We start from the raw sequence: 16,210 nt of genomic DNA, 5'->3' as shown, positions 1-16,210 counted from the left end.
GAAATTCCCTTTACACAGAATATTTATTAAAACAAACAGGAGCATTGTATGAAATATTGTCTGTAATAAAAGTACCTATATATAAATATATGTCACTGTTACAATCAATTATTTCAGCATAAGATTCTGAAAATAATGCAGCTGACTCATGATTTCCGACACAACCGTGCATTTATTTAACGTTCTACCAGTTGTATTGGTAGAACGTTATTGGTGTCATCAATATGACACTTCAATTTTTTAATAGTTTCATTTACCTAAAACAAATTATTCTAATATTCACCAGTAATAAATGTTGCAGTAATGATGAATTATGGAGACTACTAAGATCTAATGAAATACAATTTTATTATATAGAGATAGGCAGTTGCTCTCACACGCAAGTTCGGATTTGTAACGCGCGACAGTCAATTTATTCTAAGATGATTATTATTATCCCGTGGTTCCTATACCCCCGTTCTGCCCTATCATATCAGGATTAATGATAAAATTTACCTTGTCGAGTTGATGCTGAGACTGCAGATGATTAATAATACTAATTATTAATACCACACGCATACTAACTTCTCTATTAAATCATAACAATAAGGTTTTTATTAGATATAATAAATACTTACAATATTTAAACAAACATAACATGGTCTACAAAAAAAACATTAATGTTACCTTGGCTTTCTTTTCATTAAATTTTGTAATACATATGCTAAGACTTCGCCCCTTTGGATGTTTTGTAACAATGAGAAGAAAACTTTTTACACAATCATTAGGCTGCATTATTACATTCTTGCAGTTTGGTATTTGTAAACCATAGAGTTCCGATTTATTGACCATTCTGGTTAAGTATTTGCGCGTACGATACTATACTATAGAAGATGCAGAGCAAGATAGATATTCTAAAAGTTTGTTATCTGATTTGTTTGACCCTGTACAGAATGCTTTTCACCAAATAGTATCATTATTCATTAAAGCATTACAATATGTCCATTTCTTCCATTCTGGCAAAAGTCTGCACAATACCGAGAAAAAATAATAAAATGTAGAAAACTTGTATATTGTGGTTTTCTAATTCGATCAAATGTATTACCAAATTGTATCATTATCAGAAATATACGAAAAAATGATTATAATATTATTCAAAATATAATACGTTTCATTATCATCCAAATGTCGCCACAATTTTAAAGTGGCAATATGTTTGCACTCCACGTCACCGAGAACACATGCCCATTTCGCAGCTTCATGTCTTAAGTGTTTAATAAAGTCATGAGGTCTCTCATCAGATTTTTCGGTATATGTTATATTTTCAAGAAGTTTATGTAAGATGTCTCGCATTTGTACCTAGAAATAATTAATTATAATCACAGGCCCACAAAAGAAAATTATGATCAAGTAACTGTAATCAGAGTAGGTATATCTTATAAATTTTCGTTCACGAAAAACAATGCGCTGTTCAGTTTGCTCTATTACGTCAGGTTTTAAAGTTATTTTGAATTTTAAGATGAGAAATCAGCGATTTTTTGAAAAAAGATGTATAATAAATTATTAACTGTCAATAAAATAATAAAAATAGACGAATGTTTGATTTACACATTGATTCCTTATTAACAAAGGATAATAAATTGTCTCACAAATAGCACAAATGTTTGTTTGTTAAGGATATAGTGCGTAGAAAAACGGGCACATTTTTCACGTTTGACAAGATTAGTGAGAACGAATAGTCGGATTTTAATGTTTATTGGATACCGTTCTTTTCGTAATAAAATCTCTTAGTAATTTTATTAAAAATGTGTGATAAAGATACAATTAAAAAAAAAAGTTCTTTTTTAATTTTTGTTCTAATAGGTTACATTACAATTTTGCAGATTTTAATAGCAAAAAATGTGTTTAGCTGATAAGTATCCTGTGATGGATTATTTTAAATCATTTCTTAGTTGTATTAAAAAAATGTACAGTTAAATGACTGCTTCTCACATTGTGCTAAAAACAGCGCGTTAATTTCGTGTTAAAGTGGATCTAGCGTTACCCATCTTGAATCACGTGAAAGTATCATTTCTTTTCAAGACTAACTGATTCGAATCAGTGGCATACTTTACACTGATATCAGTGACTGTTCACTGATTCAGTTTTAGAGAGTATATATACTTAATTCTTGATAAAATTTTATGTAAATTATTTATAAAATTACTTTTTATTTGTAATACATAGAAACGTATAGTGTAATGCTTTCAAGTTTATATTTATAATATTTGTTCCTACGTACCTTTAGGTATGCACTTTCTTTGAATAAAAAAAAACTAGACATATATTATTCAAGAGCTTTGAACAATCTCTCGTTGTAGATATTTCGCTAGTTTTATAATACAAAAGTGGGCAAGGTAAGTTGATCATTTACCAGAAAGTAAAATGCATCACCGATAATTTGGGCATGATTAATCACATGTATCTTTGTATATTCGTCAGACGTCTTTAAATAATGGATAATCCATCCCCAATATATAGCATCGTAATTAACACGATAATATCCTACCATACGTTAAATAAATTTTGATTATTAATTATATTTAACGCAATTTAATAAGAAATGTTTACAGATGTTAATATCTTTAATGTTCAAAGTGTATATAAATATAATATTGCATGGAAGAATTTGCTCATATTTTAATTAGAAATGCAAATATTGTAAATTATTAACTAAAACGCTATGTTACTATCTGTCATTATTTTCTGAGACAATGTTGATTTAAATTCAAGAATTTAAGCTTAATTTATGCTTCTACAAGAAAATAATCCGAGAAAAATTTGAAAAAATAATTTAATTGTCATATTTACCTGCTTGTTGTATGTTGGTTATCACCCAACCATTTGGACTCGAAGGAATAGAAATGTTATGAGTATTTAATCATAACGAAATTACCGTATAATCCTTATAATAAGGAGATGTGTTATTAAAATTGCAATAATCTTGTATAGTAAATGTAACAGGTATTCCCACGTTCTAATTCAACGCGTTCAATAGAAACTTACGCAGTGAAAGAATTGTGCGACACCTTTAACACAGGATAATGCTTTAGTTGTGTCCATAAAAATAAATTTAAAGTTTGAATTATAAGGGTATGTTTCTTGTTATTTTTATAGTAAAATTAATTTATCAGAATGCAGAGACAAATTCCTGTATAACTGATTACGCCAAATTCTACTTAATTTCTGCAGTTAATCTGATATTATATTTTGTTGAAAAATTATGTTATATTTTTGTGAACATTTTATCGACAAAATTTGTAGCAGACACTTTCAAAATTCATTCTTGACAAATATGGCTATCTGAATTCTTTTCTCATTCTTCTATGTAAATTATTTTTAAGAATTTATAGACAATTGTATAAATACATTTGCAAAGTTGTACCTTTAATGTAACGGGAAAGGGGTAATTGTGAATTAATTTCAGTAGTGCTGGCTTCCGATATAAGAGACTTCATTATGGAATAAGTATCCAAACAAAAAGATTCTTGTTGGATCTGGATTACGAATAGATCCTATATCCGGAATTCTGAAAAAATCTAAAAACAAAAGTATTGAGTATTAATTTTGATGGATGGATATTTAAGCGCAGAAGGTATTTGCCTTGTAAATTTCAAATGAAAGAAGAAGCCTCTAGTTTTACAAAGATTTATTTAATTACTTAATATTCAATTATTTTCTACAATATTATCGCAAGCACAAAATTGCTTTTTCTTTAATATTAATTCCTTACAATTTTTTCGCTAGATAAGTAAAACATAACTGAAACTAGCAACATTGAAATTATTGCTTTAATTGTTTTTTTTTTATATATTATTCTAAATGCGAATAACTATGTGTGAGAAAGTAATTTTTTATACTGTGTGTGTGTGTAAACGTTTTAACATTTTGAAAAAGATGAACAATAAGCGTTCAAGTTTTATAGCATACATAAACGCTTGTAATTTTTTAAGGAATAGTTTTGGGAATAAACGTTTTATAGATAAAAAAATTTCTTATTTTTCAGTTTATTTTTTAGGAAGAAATAAGTGGAAATTAATCTTTACATAGAATTAAAGGATCTTAAAATCTATGGAAATTAAAACGATAAAAAGTGATAATTTAAATTTAATTATTCATTTATCATTTCATCATTTCGAAGTTATATTACAACATCACTTTATGCATGTTATCATGATTATTTATTGTTCTGCATGGCGTGTTAAGCCTTACGTGGGTCACCCTGTTATATAATGTTAAGCAGTAACAATAAAAACAATTATGTAAGTAAAACGGTACAGTATCAAAACTTAAGAAATTTACCTTGTTGATGACATCTGCTGCATATTTCCACCTTCAACCACAAGTAAGACAACGAGGAAGAACTGATCAAATAATCAAAGCATTGATGAGCTACTGCACGTCCTATTAATCGGGCCAAATCTACTTTGTGTATAACAGGATCTAATTTTTCATCATAGATTATAGTTGCTTCTCTATACGTCTAAAAATCATGAATATAATCGTAAAAACACTTTATAAAGATGTACGTTAGGAACGTAAAAAGCATTTAAAAGTGCATATATACATCCTTAAATATAAGGAATTAACTGATAGATATAAAGATAGATATAAAATAAATTTAGTTAGCCTTGTATTACTAATAAATTTAAAACTATTAAAAAAAAAAACTATTTTGAAGATACTACATACATATGTCTAATTAATAGAATTTTATTTTTCTGCGACTGTATTGCAATTCCACACAAATTCTAATAAGTAAACCTCGGCAAACATTAGATGCCGATTTTTCTCAAAATTTTTACAGTTGTTTCTCATGTCAAAGTATAAAAAAGTCTGTCATTACTTTTAGCTCAAATTGAGTTTCTTTATTGTTTTTAAATTTTTTAAATTTTACACAAGTACGAGACTTTACGTATTTAAAACAGTATTTTTTAAGAATAAAAATGTATCTGAATTTTTGTAACCTGGCACATATATAGAACACTAAAAATAATAGTTTAACTGTTTTTTTTCCTTTCTCTGCTTCCATACAAGCGGTTTTATAAAGAAAACTCAAAGAAAAAAATATATATGATGTGCAGGTTTTAGAGTCTCAATTATAAATCAGAAATTTATTTTTCAAAATTTAGGACTTGTGTAAAATTTAAAAAAATTTTTTTAATAAAAAAATAAATTTAAGCTAAAAGTAATGACAGATTTTTTTATACTTCGTAAAAGTATGAAGTTTTATACATAATTGTTGGAAAATTGTTATTTCCTAGTTTTTTTTTTAACAGTACGACGTTCAGCTACATTTGCGCAATGCATGCGCGTCAATCACTCCTCGATATTTTTGTTTATCATTATTTATTTATTGTTAAATATTAATAATAAATATATAATATTTGAAGAAGGATAAATGTGTAATTTAACAATTAAATTATTTATAAGGTTTAATATATTGAAAATAAAGAGAGTAAATTGGAGTTAGTAAACAATTTTATGCTGATTTACATATTGTTATTTAAATAAATGTCAATAATGTAATGTCAAACGTTTCGCTGAACTCATTATAGGTCAAAAACGTTTGGCATTGCATTATTCATTTAGATGACAAATTGCATTTAGCAGAAACAACTTGTTTGGTTTACTAGTCCAAACATCTTATTTTGTTATGTTATAGAAATAATATCTTCTGTTCTGGATTAAGTCTTATAATCCACGGGGAAAGTATTTATTTCTCTAATTATATATATGTATATATTACCTATAAAGAACAAGACCCAAATGATTCATGTCTGTCACATTTAAAGATATGCCTTAGATAATCAATTATTGTCGGCATAAGTTAACATGTTATGAACCATATCTGTAAAAACATTATTTTCGTAATAAAAAAAAAAAATAAAAATAAAAAAAAACAAAGTACTATACAATACATTATAGTGTAGAGATCCTTTTATACCATTTTATGATTAACTGAATGATCGGAATCAGATGCAATTAACTTTCAGCTCGGTTTTCGTGTCGACGAAAACTAATATAGCCTCCTTTCCGCTTGTGTTGACGAGCCAAAAGACGCGCATAACTAATTGTAAGATGAGCGACGTTCCGATGCCGACCTTATATTTACTCAAGTATTTACTATACAAAAGAGGAACAACACACACGATACGAGAAGAACAATATACACGATGCAAGAAAATACAGATACAGTTATAACAATTTAAAAACAAGTTAAAAAACATTTAGAAAATTTTTCATAACTTTCATCATTATACAACGTTATGTAACACAATATTCTTATTAATAACACATTGCAATGCCGCGTATATAAGCCACTGATGCTGTACTTTCCGTTCAGGCCGTTTCATGTCCTGGCTATGAGAAGTGACATAATCATATTTTATTATATCAATATTTTCTAATATCATGTGTGAATATGTAATTATGATATACGGTACAATATTGATATTGTAGCTATCAACGGTGATCCATGCAGCGTTGCAATTATTTTTTTCAATTTGACATATCGAATCATCATTACAAACTTAAATTTCTTACCGTGTAAAGACTAACGATTAATTATAAAATAATTATTGATTGAATAATTATTAATAAATGTTTATATAAAATGTCAATTTTATTAAATAATTTTACTAATAAAGAAATAATCAATCGCTCTGCAGTAATAGCAGACAAGTTCGATGTTGTAGCATGGGTATAACATTAAATTGTTTATTTCGATTTTCAATATTTATTTTACTCTCTTTTGTACTGTTTGTTTAAATAAATTGTTTTTACATTAATTTAATATTCCTCTTTCTTGAGCTGACTTGGTCATCTACGCATATAATTTTACTAATGTTAATTTTATTAAATAAATATATTTAATCAAAATATTTCTGTTTTGTTCCGCATTGTATTTCGTGTGAAGCTTAATTTAAAAAAAGGAAACTGCAGTTGATCTCGATAATTTTGAAGAGTATAATATTGACTAAACATAAATATATTCGTCATGGTCGTTCTTTGAAATCATGTTTTAAATTTAAATATATTTAAATTCTGTTTAATCGAGACACATATAAAATTATGTTGGGATTAACAGCAATTCTTCCATAGCAATTAACTATGGTTAGTTAATTTAAAGTATGGAGTTTTTGAGACATTTTTCCATCAGGGGAAGAAATCTAAAAAATGCAAGCAGAGGCGTGGATGAAAAAATGGTTCAAAAATAGATATAAAATAACCGATGAAACGCGGTGACTTCCGTGACGCGTTGGTAGCGCCTGGCGGCTCCAGGTTGGCGGCACTGCGCCAGTCCCGCCGAGTACTCCGGATAGTCCGGATCCGGAGTGCATTCGAGTGTCCGTACGGAGTGTCCCTGTCCGTCGTGCCGCGAGCGCGCAGTGGTGAGACACTGTGCGCGACAGTGCGTGCGTGCGTGCGCGTTCCGCCCGTGGTATCAGCAAAAATATGCAAAAATATGAGAAGCTCGAGAAAATAGGAGAAGGTGAGCTCTTCGTGGCTGGAGTCGTCGGGCGACGCGATTCGTCGTCGTCGTCGTCGCCGTCGCCGTCGTTGTCGACGTCGCCCGCGTCGTCCGGCGACGCGCCGCGGCTCCTCCCCCTCCCCCTCCTCGATGGTCCCCCTCACTCTTTCTGTCAACACAACAATAAGTTCTGTGTGCTGTTTACTCGTACGTTGTACGCTACTAATTCTCCTCGACTCGGCTTTTCTTATTTTCCAGGCACTTATGGCACCGTGTTCAAAGCCAAGAATCGCGAGACACACGAAATCGTCGCTCTGAAGCGGGTGCGACTGGACGATGACGATGAAGTAGGTAGTGCTTGTGATCTGTCCTTCTCTCTCTTTCCCCGTATTCTTTTTTTTCTTCTTCCCTCTCGCCCCCCTCTCCTCCCCCCTCGTCCGCAATCCCCACCTGCTGTTTTGCCGCGACACCGGCGTTCCGATTAATCTAATTAATCGATCGCTCGCGCGCTTTATTTATAACGCGACGCTCGCCTCGTGTCGCGTCGAAAATAATCCCCACGACGAAGGCCGGCACGGTGGTCTCCTTGATATCAAAACGTCTTATCGCTCGTGTGCTCTTTTACATTACCCAAGGGTGTACCGTCGTCAGCACTACGGGAGATCTGTCTTCTGAAGGAACTCAAGCATAAGAATATAGTTCGTCTCTATGACGTGCTGCACAGCGACAAGAAGCTCACCTTGGTGTTCGAGCACTGCGATCAGGATCTCAAGAAATACTTCGACAGTCTAAATGGGGAGATTGACCTGGACGTCGTCAAGTCATTCCTGTAAGTCCGCTTTGCTTTCCGAGATATCCGAATTTATCCCGCCGCGGGCGAGACTGACGCAAAAAAAATTCACGCTCTTTCAGATATCAGTTGTTGAGAGGATTAGCGTTCTGCCATAGCAGAAATGTTCTGCACAGAGACCTCAAACCGCAGAACTTACTCATCAACAAGGTAAATACGCAGCTATCGAGATTTTTACGTTTATGTTTAATGTGTATTTCATAGAGCGTTTTCTACTGTGTGCAAACTAGTGCCAACTGAGCAATTTTATTGTTTCAATGTGAAAATCAGTTCTACTGTATTTAATTTGACAAATTTTTGTCAGTAGAAAATTAAGCACTGAAAATATGTGAATTGATTTTCACATTGGAACAATAAAATTGCACTTGCAGTGTGCACCAGTGTTGCACTAGTTTTCCTAGTAAAAAAAACGCTATTCAAGATATTCTTTTATATATTTACACAAATATTTCCGATCATACAGAGAAAATTGTTTGTCTTACAACTGTATGTATCTTACGTTTGTGTATTGAATTAAATAGAGAATTATTTGCAGAACGGGGAGCTGAAGCTCGCTGATTTTGGACTAGCAAGGGCATTTGGTATTCCTGTAAAATGTTACTCGGCGGAGGTTGTTACGTTGTGGTACCGTCCCCCGGATGTTCTTTTCGGAGCGAAATTATATACAACGTCCATTGACATGTGGAGCGCGGGATGCATATTCGCCGGTAATTGTCCCGTGATTTTTTTTCCCCTAAAGGATTTAAGTCTTGTCAATCGTTGACAAGACTTTTTACAATTAGTATAACGCACAAATATTTAAAAATTTATTTAATTAAATTTAAGCTTTCGTTTTTCAAAACAAGCCCTTAATTTTTTACAGTTTATTGTTGGGAGATATAAATTAAAATATCGATATCTCTTGTCTCAATATGTTACAGAATTAGCGAACGCCGGCAGACCGCTCTTTCCTGGATCAGATGTAGATGATCAATTGAAAAGAATATTCAAAATGCTGGGCACACCGACTGAGGAGACGTGGCCAGATTTAACGACGCTTCCTGACTATAAACCATTCCCACAGTATCATCCCACGCAAGGACTGGCACAGGTTACACCCAAGCTCCCTTCAAGAGGCAAAGACTTACTCCAGGTAAATCGTCGTTTATTTTAAATCATTGAAACATAAATGCAGTTACTTAGCATTTCTGACGTATATAAAATATATTATCAACAATATGCGTAATCAAACTTTATGAAATTAATAAATCTATAATAATGTAACGACTTAACTTAAAAGAATACGAAATGAAAAAAATATGGGACTAGAGTGCAGATGATTTAAAATAGCATCATAGTTTAAATATAATAAATGATAAAGAAAAAATAATTTAAATCGTGTATACACACGCGCGCGTGCGCATGTGTATGTATATGTGTATGTGTATAATATGTATACAAGAGAAATAAAACCTCAATGTTGCGATTCAAGCCGTGATTTAAAAATATCGTGCACATAAAAATCTGAAAGGTAGAAAATCGTTTCTCTAATTTTTTTGAAAATAGAATGTCGAAAAATTACATAATAAAAAAAATCTTCTAAGACTATAGACATTAACAAGCTCTTTTATCTCAAATTCCGTTATCGATTATATAATGTTCTCTGATTTCATAGAGATTATTAGTGTGTAATCCGGCTCTACGGCTGTCGGCGGAGGAGGCGATGGCACATCCGTACTTCAACGACTTGAACCCTGCCATAAAGAACGACCGATGCCAATAGCGAGTCATCCCTTTTAGCATAAACCGACCGAGAGCATATTACGGCGCGTTCGATGCGCAGCGACCAAAAAGTCGAAAGGAAAACGCTCTGGCAATGATCGTTTGTTAATATATATATTATGCGTTCGGACGAGGCAATCGCCTCCCGCGACGAGAAGAAGACACCGACAAGTCTTGTCATTTTGAAAAGTGATAATAATGACAAGAATCGATAAATTGTTAATTTCACTCTCTGGCGGCAACTTATTCGTATCAAAAGTAAAAAAAAAAAAAAAAAAAAACTACGGTTGATGGAAAGAAAAGACGCATTTCGTACGCTGTCGAAGTCGTGACTGATGAGTATGAGGATTTTACGCGAGTTTGAATAGGATATTAAGCGCGATTTATTTATTATTAAATTATTATATCAATAAATCGATATCTTAAATAAGCTTTAATTATTATTATCTTATCCCCCCTTTTCCCCCCTATTATATTCACTTCTCTACATCGCGTCGAAGTGAAATCTGTGCGCTTCCTGGAGCCTCTCGATTTTGTCCTCTCTTCTCTCCTTCCAATACAAACCGAGAATCAGAGATGTGATCAAAGCGCAGGTGCCAGATAAGGCGGCCGCGCTCAGTAAGATTAACTTGCTGGGCGTGACGAATAGTTGGGCCTTCCATCTCGATGGTTCGGCAATCGGATTCGGTATCACGACCATCTGGGAATTCGGAATAATCTGCGGCCATTCTCGCGACTTGCCGCCAACCTGAAAAAGAAAATATATATTTTTAAATTATTCTTTAACGTCATTCGAAATTTCATTGAAGTCAAGTTACACCAGTAATCAGAAGCAATTAATGTTGTATTAGTAATTAACTGTTATGTATGTGTATCATCTTAAATTATAATTCTACTTATAAAAGAAAAACGGAGCGTTTTTAATCTCATATCAATCTTAATTCATATTGGTGTAATTAACGGCAGTTTTAAAAGAAAGCGTTTTTACAGTTTTTCACACGTACCCCTATCGTGAGAGCATCCACAAAATTGGGCGTTCTTCCCAGACCGAAGGTGGTGTACGGTAAGTTAAGAGAGAAATGTGCGCTCTGGGGTAACTGCGCAGCGATCGCGTTGCGAGGACTACCATCCTGCGTGGTGGTTCTGTACGCGATCGACGGTCCCGGCAGATTGGTCCCGTAGGTTCTTTTCTTCTTGCCGAGCGAACCCGGTGAGATGGGATACATGCTGTTGGTGCGTCCAGTGAGCACCATCACCTTGACAAAATTAGCGTCGTAGTCCAAACTGTTCTTGAACGCCGCGGTGCGATAGGCGTTGTTCGTCTTATCGAATTCAACCAGGATCACGTCCAGGATGCCATCCTGATAGAAGTCGTAAAATACTGCCATCGCGGTCTCGTTGTAGAACGGATTCAACGCCTGCCACTTAACGTCGAAGGTGCGATTGAAGCCGGCGCAGTTATCGCACGCCACATTCTGCAATAAAAACGATTGAGCTTGTTTCGCAGACTGCAGAGTCGCTAGTAAATCCGGATAGCCATCCATGTTGAAGTCGCCGCCGCGCAGAGTGATAGTCTCCGTGTAACGATGACCATTGGGCTTCACGAAACCCCACAAGACATTGTTGGGGTCACGGAAGTTTACACGCAAATTGTGCCAGCCGTTCAAATACATCATTATCGTACAATTGGTACAATCCTGATCGAAGCACAGTGGCAGAAGGAGAGCCATCTTACCGGTCAGTTCGACGTCCAGATAGAGAGTCTGCCCGAATTCTCCTTTAAAATTTCTATCGACCGATATATTATATGGAAAGTCGATCTCATCGGAAAACTCGAATCCATGTTCTGTGCCCAACCATATCTCGAAGGACTTTTTCGTGGTTACCACGAGATCCGACAGAAAGTCGCTGTTCAAATCCAGGAAAGCGTTCGAGTGCGGATTTCTCACGGGCTCCAGCGGCATCAAATTATCCTTGAGCATTTCTACGGCCCGTGGAGTTGTTCTATTCTCATTAAATATCCAGAACATCCTTCTGCCGTGCTTGTCCACCCCAAAGAGGTCAATTATCATGTCTTGATTGTAGTCCACCGCTAATGGCTGATCGTGCATCTCTATGAGGGGATTCCACTCATCGCTGCAGTTCAGATGGCCGTTCCCGCCCCACAGTATGTGCACATACGTGAGCTTTTGATCGGGATTGAACGTCGTCACCAGGATGTCCATGAAGACGTCGCCATCGAAGTCACCAGGTACCACACTGGTCACGTGGTCCTTGAACGGGCAACTCAGATCCGGCTTAGGTCGCAGCAGAGGTTCTTGCTCAGCCGCTAAGAATATCTCCACCGTCTGGCCACCGTTGCGCAGCATGAACACATCTGTCAATTCGTCGGAATTGAAATCGCCGAACGCCGCCGGCATGCCGTCCAACACGCTCCCGAACACGGCGGGTGTTATGTCGCTGCATCTCGCCGCCGAGACAAGCGCGACAAGGTAAACAAACGTTCGAATCCGCAGCATCGTTCGAATCCGCAGCATCATTCACATCCCAACGAATGATCTGCAATAATTATGTATCTTAAGAATACATAGTAACAGAACGGAATGTTACTTTGATGCAGCATTAAGGCATTTCTAACAATGCAATGGTGCAATTTTAAATGCATAAGTAATTCAAAAAATAGATGATTGGATTCAAATAATTGGACAAAAAAAAACCAGAAAGATAAACTGGTCATATATCGAAATTGCTGATATCAAGATCCATAAGTGGAACAGTTATTCAAAATATTTGTACATATTTTTAAAACATATGATTGGTGCCTTTGCATCAAGGTTTCTAGCATAGCTTTCTATATTGTAACAGTATTATTAGTTTCGTCTTCGAAAAAAAGATATTTAATGATATTAAATTAATGATGGCAGCGATGTAAGAAGTGTCGTTAACTCGATTATGACAAATCAATGCTGTGGAAAATTACTATTATTGGAAAGCATAGCGCTCTCATTGTCAGTCCTCTCGAAATCAGGTTTTACGAGATCAGTAAAATATAATACATTTACTTTATAATGACCGTTTCGGGCGTACAATCAACGTGAATTTCTAAAAATAATATTTTGCCTGTAGTTTTGTAATTTCGATGAGTAATAACACCAATAACACCAAGTAAATGACATCACTATCATTTATCTGTGTACTTAACCTAGAAAATAATAATGGGGAACTGCGAATGAGCGCGGGTGACGGAATAAGACGGTAGCCTTCTGCGATATTCGTTCACAAATTATGATAACCGAAGAATATGACGGGCTTGACAAATAAATATACCTGAGGAACGTACTACGCTACTGTGCAACGTATTAGCTCACTGCGTATCACTGTGTTCGACATATTTGACAGCCACAAAGCCACAGGCCGCCCACAGCCACAAATGCATATCCGCACTCCGCACTCCGCAGCGCATATGGGATGGAAGATTGGAGTCCTGTACACTACCGCCAGTACATCCATTTTTGAAATTGGTACTACGTAGCCACGTTCATTTTCCGACACTGCCGATAAAATATCATTCTGGTGCGCGTCCATCCGCGCTACATTTGTAGATGTGAAACTTGTATATAATAGCTGCTTTCCATTTACATCAAAACTCAGATAATTCTCTTGTGACGTCATAACTCAGTTGAATCTGTTGAATGCACGTTTTTTTTGCATGCTGGCAAGTGAGCTGAGTTTTTATCCACAATCGAGACCACATGTGCTTTAATGAATCTAAATAGACTCACATTAAAAGTGAGGCTATGAATCTGTATTATTATGCGATAGCTTCGTCACCAAAATAAGCAGATAAATACAAAATGACATATCTTACCTGAGTATAAAATACTCACATAACTAAGTGACTTTTACAGATCACTTATATTGAGTGTAAATGGAAAGCAACTTCAACATTAGTGAATTATTGCTCGCGTAGTGTCACATATGATACCGGACCGAAGATGCATCTTCGAATATTTCGTCGTTATTAACGGAACGTAGGGGAGGGTAGTGGGGTAATTGAGAACGGCAGCGGGTAATACGTAATTGGGAACAGGCTAGATAATTAAGTAATACATGCAGGCTGCATGCAGCCGTTGAATAGGTTCGGGACGGTGTAGTGCGGGGGGATGTATTACTTATCTAGCCTGTTCCCAATTACCCGCCGTTCTCAATTACCCCACCCTCCCCTACGTGATAGACACGGGATGGATTGATTTCGGGACGACTAGCGTCACAATAATAACTCATTTAATTAGTAAGCAAAATTTGCATCAACCCTGTATTTATTCTTTATTATAACAACATTTAATCATCGCGTAGATTCGGCATTAGCACATTGACGATTTATAAATTAAAACACATATTTTGCAAGATTTATTCGGCTGAAAATGTATTGGGCGAATATTCAAGTAAATGATTACATTTATCAATATTCAAGTATTGCGGATATCAACCTACAATTTAAACATTTATATAATTTGCATCATATAAGGCCGGTTCTACATCAATCAGTCGTATGTCGTAGTCAGATGTCGGAACGCATCAGCCGATGCGCGATGGTCCAATGAGAGAATTTCTTTTTCGAAAACGAATTTTCCTCATTGGACCATCTCGGTTCCGACATATATAAAACTGATTGTAGAACCGGCCTAATGCGAAAGAGCAATCGCTACATAAGGCAAGGGTATAAGAGTATAGCATTTATTGCTAGAATAAGAAAAATGCATGAACGCGAATATAAGAATGGAACGCGTAGTGATGCCGAACGTGATGCTAGCTCTTATCGAACGTGAAGTTGACCGCGCGGGAAACGATTCGAAGTGCCTCCGCTATAGTGATGACGTTCTCCTGCGTTCATTTCAATCATTTCAATCATTTCCAGAACACGGCGGACTGGCGGACGCCACGGACGGTACGGATCGGTTCCGGGACAAGTGGCGTGTCGCGATTCATTTAATTAAGGTAAGAGTAACTTTCATTAATCTTGCATGCATTAATTATATTTATTGCGGTATCTATCGCGTAGAATCAGTTCAGCGCTCGGGTAGTGATAATTTGTAAAAATACGTATTTCGCGATTCGTGTTCGGTCGAAGACGATCGTATTTTCTAATGTCGCGAATATCGTGGATATATCTATTAAAATTAGTATTTGATTTTCGAATTCGGAAAATTTATGATCGCGAAAAGTTGAGGGCGCGACGTTTTCCTTCTCTTTTCAGAACGCGACGGCGCGGCGGACGGACACGATACGGATCGGCCCCGGGACGAGTGGCGTCGCGACTTATCAATTCAGCGCTCGGGTAGGTATAAGTAATAATTTGTAAAAATACGTATTTCGCGATACTTGTTCGGTGAATAACATCTTAATAAAAATGCTTCTTTATTTAGATATCTATTTGCATAAAATTTGATAAGAAAAAATCTAACCCTGATATAATTTAAACTGTTATAAATTTTAATTATTTAGAAATATTTTATATACAGGGATAATACCTATTTTATATAAGAAAATATTGTCCCATATATTTTAATCAATTACCCCTAAAAACTGTTTTATTTGTAATTCTAGAAAGAAATGCTTCAGACGAAAGTTGTTTGGCTTGAAAGGGGAAACATGATTCTTGCATAAGTTATGTCGTAGAGGTGTCATCGTTTTCAAAAAATTTTAAAGACGACTAATTTCTTAAATAGAATTTGATTTTTTCCTTAATATAAAAGTTATAGAACTCGTCAAGACGTTTTCAAAACACTATAATAAAACTCTCTTTCGTTAAAGATTTCCTGAGATATTTTAAATTTTATCATGATATTTTTTAATATAAAATATGAAATATCTCGTAAAGTATTTACTTTTCGATTACCTTACCTGGATACTTTTGTACATAAAATAATGAAAGAAAGCGAACAATAAAATTAATTTTTACATTTGCAATTTTACACAATTAAATGCTTTTACAAAATGCAATCAAACTTTTAAAATAATTTTTTCTGTCTTTTTTTACAACAATCGATTCCTTTTATTATTCTACGTATAAAAGTATCAAGGTCATCGAAAAGTGAATTAATACT

The 16,210-nt window shown here is 34.8% G+C and overlaps 2 protein-coding genes and 1 long non-coding RNA gene across 4 annotated transcripts in view; 2 read left to right on the top strand and 1 right to left on the bottom strand.

Moving 5' to 3' along the window:
- Window positions 1-7,326: 7,326 nt before the first annotated feature.
- On the top strand, window positions 7,327-10,384 carry Cdk5 (cyclin-dependent kinase 5). Its single transcript, XM_071796530.1, has 7 exons — window positions 7,327-7,513; window positions 7,751-7,839; window positions 8,128-8,321; window positions 8,405-8,492; window positions 8,878-9,049; window positions 9,263-9,474; window positions 9,997-10,384. The coding sequence occupies exons 1-7, from the start codon at window positions 7,477-7,479 to the stop codon at window positions 10,102-10,104; spliced, it is 900 nt and encodes a 299-aa protein (XP_071652631.1). The 5' UTR covers window positions 7,327-7,476; the 3' UTR covers window positions 10,105-10,384.
- LOC139824041 (T-cell immunomodulatory protein) lies at window positions 9,470-13,579 on the bottom strand. 2 transcript variants are annotated; one of them, XM_071796528.1, is made up of 3 exons: window positions 13,431-13,579; window positions 11,108-12,662; window positions 9,470-10,851 (listed from the first exon to the last, which is right to left on the bottom strand). In XM_071796528.1, exons 2-3 carry the CDS (start codon window positions 12,641-12,643, stop codon window positions 10,588-10,590), a joined length of 1,800 nt encoding a protein of 599 aa, XP_071652629.1. In that variant the 5' UTR covers window positions 12,644-12,662; window positions 13,431-13,579; the 3' UTR covers window positions 9,470-10,587. The 2 variants fall into 2 exon arrangements, with proteins under 2 accessions (XP_071652629.1, XP_071652630.1); XM_071796529.1 differs by having other exon boundaries at window positions 13,444-13,553.
- Window positions 13,580-14,528: 949 nt separating this feature from the next.
- LOC139824047 (uncharacterized) overlaps window positions 14,529-16,210 on the top strand; it is a 55,332-nt gene continuing 53,650 nt past the window's right edge. The window contains exons 1-2 of the long non-coding RNA XR_011734980.1: window positions 14,529-15,101; window positions 15,361-15,441. This is a non-coding gene — a long non-coding RNA (uncharacterized lncRNA). The remainder of the gene's footprint in view (window positions 15,102-15,360; window positions 15,442-16,210) is intronic.

Source organism: Temnothorax longispinosus, unplaced genomic scaffold (assembly GCF_030848805.1).
Source record: "Temnothorax longispinosus isolate EJ_2023e unplaced genomic scaffold, Tlon_JGU_v1 HiC_scaffold_25, whole genome shotgun sequence".
NCBI classification, from domain to species: domain Eukaryota; kingdom Metazoa; phylum Arthropoda; class Insecta; order Hymenoptera; family Formicidae; genus Temnothorax; species Temnothorax longispinosus.
Note: the sequence above shows the minus strand (reverse complement) of the source record. Positions and strands in the feature narration are given on the sequence as shown.

Excerpts from the sequence above, each read along its gene's own strand:
- Cdk5 (XM_071796530.1), top strand. The coding sequence starts at position 7,477 with ATGCAAAAATATGAGAAGCTCGAGAAAATAGGAGAAG. Across the intron at positions 7,840-8,127 it reads GACTGGACGATGACGATGAA|GGTGTACCGTCGTCAGCACT; the intron begins GTAGGTAGTGCT and ends ACATTACCCAAG. Across the intron at positions 9,050-9,262 it reads CGCGGGATGCATATTCGCCG|AATTAGCGAACGCCGGCAGA; the intron begins GTAATTGTCCCG and ends AATATGTTACAG.
- LOC139824041 (XM_071796528.1), bottom strand. The coding sequence starts at position 12,643 with ATGATGCTGCGGATTCGAACGATGCTGCGGATTCGAACGTTTGTTTAC. Across the intron at positions 10,852-11,107 it reads TGGATGCTCTCACGATAGGG|GTTGGCGGCAAGTCGCGAGA; the intron begins GTACGTGTGAAA and ends TTTCTTTTTCAG.